Source organism: Vanessa atalanta, chromosome W (assembly GCF_905147765.1).
Source record: "Vanessa atalanta chromosome W, ilVanAtal1.2, whole genome shotgun sequence".
Lineage (NCBI taxonomy): Eukaryota > Metazoa > Arthropoda > Insecta > Lepidoptera > Nymphalidae > Vanessa > Vanessa atalanta.
In genome coordinates, this window is record NC_061901.1 from 3,102,918 (window position 1) to 3,112,601 (window position 9,684).

General features: G+C 38.3%; 1 protein-coding gene and 1 pseudogene across 1 annotated transcript; both read left to right on the forward strand.

Moving 5' to 3' along the window:
* The first annotated feature begins 770 nt into the window (after nucleotides 1-770).
* On the forward strand, nucleotides 771-6,012 carry LOC125075529 (annotated as a pseudogene).
* A 2,328-nt stretch (nucleotides 6,013-8,340) lies between these two features.
* Nucleotides 8,341-9,159, forward strand: LOC125075530. The gene has a single exon (XM_047687243.1). It carries the CDS (start codon nucleotides 8,341-8,343, stop codon nucleotides 9,157-9,159), a length of 819 nt encoding a protein of 272 aa, XP_047543199.1.
* The last annotated feature ends 525 nt before the right edge of the window (nucleotides 9,160-9,684 follow it).

Sequence of the window (9,684 nt, forward strand, 5' to 3'; positions counted from 1 at the left end):
CGGGCTGCTAATGTAAAAAAAAAAAAAATCTTAAAAATACTGTTCGTGATAAATGGTTGATGTCCTTCGACATCATATTCTTAGTTTTAGTTATACATTATTATCATTATTCTAGATTATAAATTTAAACTTATATACTTTTATACACGATTTTATACATTGTTCCTTTTCACGTTATTGCGTTTTCGTTTTACTATGAAATTTATTTACACTCCACTTTTTTACAAATTATATTTGACTCTTTCCCTTTCTTTCATTTTACAGCCTGGCTTTCTGTTATGGTTTTAAACGCGAAGAATTCGTCGAATAAATAACGAAGAGCCCAGGAATCTATTTTAATCCTTTAGGTTCTCTAAAAAAGGTCAATGACCATTTGCATATTATTGTACCTATAGAAATAGAATATATTAAACCACATATAGATAACATTAAAAATGTTTTACAAACTTCTCAGCATCTTTGTCCTGCGAATAAAGAAATCGATAAATCTGAGTGCGAAACTATATTTCAAAATCTTTAAATTCCATGTTCGATGACTTGTTGACAGACTACTATTCTATTTCTCATTGTCAAGACGTAGAACGGAACGCCGTTTGAAAGAGGCCGTTGAAAGAAGCCTCGCCCTCGAATCGTTCTCACGCTACCGACGGTTAATCAAAACATTTTTGTTACGTTAAAAAATATATGTTATACGCGCAAGAGTTGTATATTCTCATTTTAAAACTCTCAACAAGAACCCCAAACATTGGTGCTTCGAGTCGGATCTCAAAATGTCGAAACCAGAACTTATAGTACCACTACCGGTATCACCACTTGGAGATCCAACGACGCAGTTAATCAAGGAGTTGACCAAACAAAGAGGATCCCTGAAAGGCCGCCTTACCAAGTTATCTGCCTATGTTAATTCGTACAAGGATCAGGTTTTAGACCGAAATAAAAGAATGGAATTAAATTTAAGAATTAAAGGTGCAATTAATATATTTTCAGATTTTAATCAAGTGCAAAATAAGCTAGATGAGGTTCTTCCTGAGTCTCAAAGTGATGAGCAACTTGACGAGAGGGAATCGTTTAAATGTAAGTACTATGGTATATTAGCGCAAGCAAATTGCATTTTAGACATAGATTGTGCTTCACCTAATATACAAATCAGTGAAGACAGTTTGAGTGTGCATCAGTCAGTTAAATTGCCTACAATTAATTTGCCTACTTTCGATGGTAGCTATGATCAGTGGCTAGAATTTAAGAATACGTATATCTCACTAGTTCATACCTCTAAAGACATAAGTAATATTCAAAAATTTCACTATCTCAAGTCATCTTTAAAAGGTACGGCTTCATTAGTTATAGACTCCCTTGAATTTACCTCTGATAATTACTATACCGCTTGGGAATTGCTTATGAATAGGTATAACAACAGTAGGCTTCTTATTTCTTATTCATAATCACATAAAAGCTCTGGTTAATCTTAAGCACCTAACGTATGAGTCACCTGTATTATTACGTAAATTAATTGATACTGTACTTAAAAATCTAAGATCATTAAAGTTATTAGGCGAGCCCACTGAGCATTGGAATTCCATAGTTATTTACTTAATTGTTACTAAACTTGACAGCTCCACTGAACGCGAATGGGAGCAGTATAGGAGTGATATTTTATTACAAGAACACAAAAAGAAAGAAGCTCAGAAGTCTAAAACACGAATAGAAGTAGATGATTTGTTACAATTTCTAAAATCAAGGGCGGATATGCTTGAAACATTACAAGCTTCACATACAAAACACAGTTACGAGTCTAAAATTAACACTAAAACTTCACATAATATTTCTAAAATTCACTGCAATTTAACTAAGTCAAAACACGATAAATTTAATAAAAAACAATGCCCTTATTGTAAAATCGATCACTACTTATATTCGTGTCAAAAATTCCTAGATTTAACCATAGATGATAAGATTAATTTCATAACTAATAACAAATTATGTAAAAACTGTTTGCGTCCCGCACATAGCGCAGAGACTTGTAAGTTTGGACCGTGTAGGAAGTGCAACGCTAAGCACAACACGATCATTCATCGCGAGCATAGCCGCAGCCCCATTGAGGGACGGAGGTCGCTGCTGTCGGCGCACGAGCAAGGCGAGTGTAGTAGTGATCCTTCTCAATTAGTTCAACGCACACAAATGCAATCCTATTCATCGCAGGTGACTATAGGTAATGTAGACGTACAAGCCGCGCAGTCGTCGCTTACTAGCCCTGTTTTGCTTTCAACCGCGTTAATCAATATTGTAGATGAATTAGGGAATGCAATTACTTGCCGCGTTCTACTAGATAGTGGCAGCCAATGCTGTTTTATTCGAAAATCACTATGTGATCAAATTAACGCGCCAGTAGTACAGTCCATTCAAAAAATACAAGAAATTGGTAATTCTATCACGCAAAGTTTCCAATCCTGTAAAATTAATATTCGTTCCTTAGACGGAGAATATACAACTTGTTTACAATGTTACGTATTGCCAAAAATAGTCGCTAGTATGCCGTCTATACCTATAAACATAAATAAAATAATAATTCCTAATAATATTACGCTAGCGGATCCCTCGTACCTAGAAGGTAATCCGATTGATATTTTGATAGGTGCTGATCACTTTTGGGAATTATTATGTGACGGAAAAATACGTCTCGAGTGCGGCCCTTACCTACAAAATACTAAACTAGGTTGGATAGTGTCGGGACCGATAAGTACATTCGCGTGTTCTAACAACACTGTTTGTTGTAATTTGTCGCAAAATATAGATTCACAATTACGAAAGTTTTGGGAGATTGAAGAAATTCCCGATAGATGTCGCATGTTGTCTGATATTGAACAAAATTGTGAGAATCATTTTATAACAAATACTAAACGCGATAACGAAGGCCGGTTTATTGTTTCGATTCCTTTTAAAGATTCGCCAGCTATGTTAGGCGAATCATACACACAAGCGTATAAACGTTTTGTTTCTCTCGAGAAAAGACTTTCTCTTTCACCGACTTGTAAACAATTATATAAAGAATTTATAGATGAATACATTAAATTAGGTCTCATGAGTCGTGTTTACACTTATAATAATATAAATTATTTCATGCCGCATTTTTGTGTGTTTAATGAAAATAGTACAACTACAAAATTGCGGGTTGTGTTCGACGCGAGTGCGCAAGCAACAACTAATAAATCTTTAAATGATTTGCAGATGGTCGGACCAGCCATTCAAGGCGATTTATTTTCTATTCTATTGAGATTTCGCGAAAATACTTATATAGCCTGTGCCGACATCGAGAAGATGTATAGGCAGGTGTTAGTCGTGGAAAATCAACGCGACCTCCAGCTTATATTATGGCGAAGCAATCCAGATGCACCCATCGAGAGCTATAGATTGAACACGGTGACCTACGGGACTGCGTCGGCGCCTTTTCTAAGCGTGAGATGTTTGCGACAATTAGCTATCGAGTGCAATGACCTTGACGTTAAACGAATAATAATACAGGACTTTTATGTTGATGATATGATTACGGGGAGCAATAATAAGCATGAATTATTAGAATTATGCGAAAAAACTACTAAAGTTTTAGCTTCGGGTTGCTTTCCTCTTCGTAAATGGTTATTTAATTTTGAACGGGATAATGTACAATCGGAAACACAAGTGTTTAAAAATCTTTCATTAGGTGAACAATCACAGTCAAAAACACTTGGATTGAGTTGGCTTAGTCACTCTGATCAGCTTAATTATCAAACTAAAATTGATGTTCACCCTAATAAGATAACGAAACGTGGTATATTATCGATTATATCTCAAATTTTTGATCCCTTAGGCTTGTTAAGCGCGACTATAATATCTGTTAAAATTATATTACAAAAATTATGGTTGTTAAAGATTGATTGGGACACAGAGTTACCTCACGATGTGTCAAATGAATTTAATAAGTTTTTAAATAGTCTCAATGAACTTTGTAACATACGTATACCGCGCCATACATTTGCTAGGTCTCACATTCGTTCAGAACTACACATTTTTACTGATGCCTCTCAAGTAGCTTACGGGGCATATGCATACGTACGTACCTTTACGCAAGAAGGTGTTACAATAAGGTTGTTATGCGCTAAGGACAAAGTAGCCCCCTTAAAAACTAACTGTTCCTAGGCTTGAGCTGTGCGGCGCTATAACGGGAGCTAGGCTTGCTGTGAAGATAATTGAATCACTCCGTTGTCAGTTCGATGACGTCATACTCTGGAGCGATTCAACTATCGTTTTAGGATGGTTACGTATGGCACCTTATCAATTAAAAATATATGTACAGAACCGGGTAGTCGAAGTACAGGAGCTGACGCGTGACTTTGTATGGAGGCACGTCGCAACACACGATAACCCATCTGATTTAGTGTCACGAGGTACCGATTTATCGACATTAAAAGACCTGGGGTTGTGGTGGGAAGGCCCAAGTTTTCTTCACGATCCTAATTTTACGTCACGTTCAGCTCAGGTACATACGACCATGACAAACGCAGACAATCTACCGGAAGTTAAATGTTTAAGTATACAAAGTAACACCTTTGGTGATTGTAATGATTTATTTCCATTTTCTCGCGGTTCAACCGCATCCAACGCACCATGGCATACGTTAAACGTTTTTTATATAACACGCGTAAGACAAACACAAAACAAACGGGTGCGTTGAGTGTGGATGAGCTGCGAGACGCTGTTAGCACGCTTGCTTTGTTGTCGCAGCGCGAATCGTTTCCTGAGTATGATACAATGTATAAAAATTAAGCAAAAACTAAAAGTAATTTAAAAAATTTAAATATATTTATGGATGAAAATAAATTATTAAGAGTAGGGGGAAGATTGTCTAACGTTTTTCAATTCGATTATAATAAAAAATATCCTATTCTACTTTCATCTAAACATCATTTTACTTACCTGTTATTTCGCCATGAACACATAAAACTGTTACACGCAGCACCACAGTTGTTATTATTTACCATTCGGGAAACGTGGTGGCCAGTCAGCGGCAGGAATCTTGCCAAGAGGGTTGTGCACGAGTGTGTTGTTTGCACGCGGTTTCGTGGCAAGACTCTGTGTCCACTGATGGGCAATTTACCAACTAAGCGACTAGCCATCCATCTCGAATTAGTGGGTGATTTGTCTACTGATGCATATTTACTTGCGCTCAAGCGATTCATCTCACGTCGAGGTAAACCAGCAGAAGTATTCTCGAACAATGGAAGAAACTTCACTGGCTTAATGACAGAATTTTCAAAATTTTTAAATAATTGCGCAGATAATATTAGAGATTATGCTATTAACAATAATATTAAATTTAGTTTCATTCCCCCTTATTCCCCTCATTTTGGTGGTCTATGGGAAGCGGGGGTGAAGTCATGTAAGCATCACCTTAAAAGGGTGCTAGGCAACGCTCATTTTACATTTGAAGAGTTTAGTACAGTCTTAACACAGGTAGAAGCTGTCCTGAACTCCCGTCCTATTTCTCCTATGTCAACGGATCCCAATGATTTTTCCCCACTCACTCCTGCCCATTTCTTGGTTGGTCGTCCACTGACGTCGCCTGCTAGTGAAGACTATGAGCAAGCTGCACTTCAGCGACTCACGCGGTACCAACGAGTTGAGCAAGTCCGACAACACTTTTGGACCCGCTGGTCAAAAGAGTACGTTTCGGAGCTACAAGTGAGGACAAAGTGGATGAAGAGTGGAGATTCATTAAAAGAAGGCACTCTTGTCCTTATCAAAGATGACAACAGCCCTCCGTTAAAGTGGAGCATGGGCCGGATCGTATCTACGTTCCCTGGGAAGGATGGAGTTTCTAGAGTTGCTGCCATTAGAGTCGCATCCGGCGCAATTACACGGCGCGCCTTCTCTAAAACTTGCCCGCTACCTCTGGATGCAGCGGACAACGTAAACTCTTGGAATTTGGAGCTTCCAAGGCCGGGGGCATGTCAAGACGTAGAACGGAACGCCACTTGAAAGAGGCCGTTGAAAGAAGCCTCGCCCTCGAATCGTTCTCACGCTACCGACGGTTAATCAAAACATTTTTGTAACGTTAAAAAATATATGTTATACGCGCAAGAGTTGTATATTCTCATTTTAAAACTCTCAACAAGAACCCCAAACACTCATCTTATTCCTTCTAAGTATGAAAGGTCCGCCTGGTTCTCTGGCATCGGTACCGTTTTCAAACATGTATTTGGCACCATGGATGAAAATTATGCAATTCGCTATGCTAATGCAATTGAGCACCTTAAAAATAATGATAAGAAGCTACTAGATCTTGTCAAAGAAAACCTTATCATATCAAAGTCTGCTATTTCTAAATTTAATGAGTCACTCACAATAATCAATGAAAATGAAGAAAGATTAAATGAAGTTATTGAAAATTTGACGTCTCGCCTCACGAGTATGACTGTTAATAATAATTCTCTTTTATTTCGAGCTACTGTTCAAGAAGTATTTAATGTACTCCAATCAGCTCTTCTAAATATGTCATATAAACTGGAAGACATAATTAATTCTATTCTTTTTGCCAAAAAACAAAAAACTAATACTCTGCATCCTTCTGTCATTACTCCTAAAGATTTATATAATGAACTTTTTATGAATGTTAAATATATACCTAAGTTTTCAGAATTTCCTGTACCTTTAGAGTTAGAAAATATTCATCTTATAATCAAACTATCTGAAATCGTTTCTTATATCATAGATAACAAATTATTGTTTACAATTAAAATTCCTCTAGTTCTTATTTCTCAATTTAATGTGTTTAAAATTATTCCAGTTCCCTTACCTCATAATAATAATGTATCTAACTCATTTGCTTTTATTGTTCCATCTGCAAATTATATAGCTGTTAACAAAGATAAATCCAGTTATTGTTTACTTAACGGCCTTAATGATTGTAAACTTATTCTTAATGAAAACTATATCTGTAAAAATGTAGAAGAATATAATCTTGTCGATAACCCTATTTGTGAAACAGAAATTATGTCTAAGATTCTGTATTCTCTTCCTAAGGAATGTAGAACAAATTTTATTTCAGGGAACCTACATTTCTGGCAATACTTAGGCTACAATCAATGGATTTTCACACATTCAAATCCTACAAAACTACATATTGATTGCGAAAATGATATTGCTGATATAAATTTGTTAGGAACAGGTATATTAAACCTAAAGCCGAAATGTATTGGATATTGTGATGATATAAAATTAGTAAGTTCCAATAATAATATTATAAAATTAAATTCTGTCCACTCCGACTTCAACTTGATAAATGACCCTTGTTGTAACCTCACTGCTTTTAAGAAATTCAATGATACTGTAAATTCTAGTTCTTTAATATTCAACCCCAAATTAAATTTAGATAAGTTTATTAAATTAAATTCGGATACAGATAACATACTGCAAATTGTTAACGCTTTAAATTTAGACGACAATTCCGAACTTGTATACAATCATTCTATGATACTTTATGTGTTAATTTTACTATTTGTTCTATTTATAATTTTCTATTTTTGTAAAGGAAGATGTCTGAATCTTTATAAAAAACTTAGATTTCCTACTAGTCCTCCTAGTTCTGTAAATATCGAATTACAAGAACCTCCAGAACCTCAACCGCGTTTGAGAGTTCTTTAAACCTCTATCCCAGTAGAAACCTTCACGCTTCAACCGTGAAGTTTCAACCTAAGCGGGGGGTTGTTACGCCTGGTGGATGCACCCTAATGTGCTGACGTGCACTTCAGCATGCTGCAACAGCAATAATGGCTCAGTAGTCAAAAGCGAAGAATGATGGTCAGTCTCTCCGAATCCGTTGTGGCGACCATCCGCCACCCGATAGCCGCTCCGCGTGTTATTATTGCACCGAGCGCAAACGCATCACGCATCAAGCGCGTGCACGCAGACGAAGGTGCACGACAGGACCGCGTGATCGGCGCGGGGGACGGGCGAGGATTGCGGCGCACTGCACCATTCGCTCGCTTACCGCGCTGCTAGCTGCTAGTTACTATCTCTGTACTCGCTCCTCATTTATGCTTTATTATCGCTAATTGTATCGCTAAATGTATGTGCTTAATACACATTTCTAAGTTTAAATAACGTTGTATTATTCATCTCTCTGAACGTTAACGTAAGTGAGTAAAAGCATTAGATTAAACTTGCTACAATTGGTGACCCCGACGTGATCGTGGCAAAGCAATATTTTATTGTTACAAAGAGGCGTTGGATGTTTACTGCGTTTGAATTATAGCGGTTGGTTTGGACATAAGCGGTGAGCAATTTTTACTTTTTTAATTATCAACCATGAGTGAGGAAGACTTAAGCCTGGCACATTCTAAGGAGGAAGTTTTGCGAATAGGCGTGCGGGTGCCGCCATTTTGGCCTGAAGAGCCGGCTTTATGGTTTGCGCAGGTCGAGTCGCAGTTCGTTTTATCTCGAATAACGAGTGATGAAACTAAGTTTTACTATTTAGTCGCGCAATTAGATCATCAACACGCAATCGAGGTGAAAGACGTTATTACTAACCCTCCAAAAACAGATAAATATGAAAAATTAAAACAAGAACTTATTAAACGCTTATCTGCATCACAGGAGAAGCGTGTTAAGCAGCTTTTAATGCATGAGGAGTTGGGAGATAGAAAGCCATCTCAATTTTTACGTTACCTGGCTAGTTTGGCCGGTCCGTCTGTGCCGTCCGAATTTCTATTAACCATAAGGTCCAGCAGGTTGCCGCAGAACATTCAGACCGTAATAGCTTCGCAGATGGACCTCGACAAGGACAAACTAGCAGAGCTGGCCGATAAGGTGCATGAGATCGCACCGTCCTCACCGCAGGTGGCAAGCACCTCTTCTGCTCCAGCATCTTCCCAGAGCGAAATGGCGCAGCAGATTGCGGAATTAACCAGGCAAGTGGCTTTACTTTCCAGTAGACTCGAACGATCAGAGAGACCTCATTCAAAGTCACGGAATAAAAGGTACCGCTCACGCAGCCGCTCTAAATCTAGACAGCCTCCAGCAAACCATCCATCCTCCTTGTACCATTTTACAGTTGGTGCGAAAGCGGCCAAGTGTAAGCAGCCTTGCACGTTCCAGTCGGAAAACTCCAAGGGCAGTCGGAAGTAGCGGCCCACGACTGCCCCTCAGCTACAGGCCGTCTGTTTGTAACTGATCGTGCATCAAAAATGCAGTTTCTCGTAGATACTGGTTCCGATTTGTGCGTTTTTCCACGATCGGCGATCAAGACGCCCTGTTTTAAGTCCAAGTTTGACCTAATAGCAGCAAATAATACTACCATACACACGTACGGACCTGTATTTTTACAGTTAAACTTGGGCCTCAGGAGAGACTTCGGCTGGAAATTCACCATCGCAGATGTTTCGAAGCCTATTATAGGAGTGGACTTCCTGAGCCATTACAATCTGCTCGTGGACTGCAGGAACCAGCGGTTGGTCGACGGCGTGACAACATTGTCAGTTGTAGCTACTTCCTATAAAGGTATAGATGACATCTCTTCCATCAAAGCCGTTACCGGTAAGACAGAGTTCCATACGCTACTTAAAGAGTTTCCAGAGATAACTAGACCCGCAGGTGTCCAGGTTTCCCCTAAACACAGTACTCTGCACTTCATAAAAACGACTCCGGGTCCAC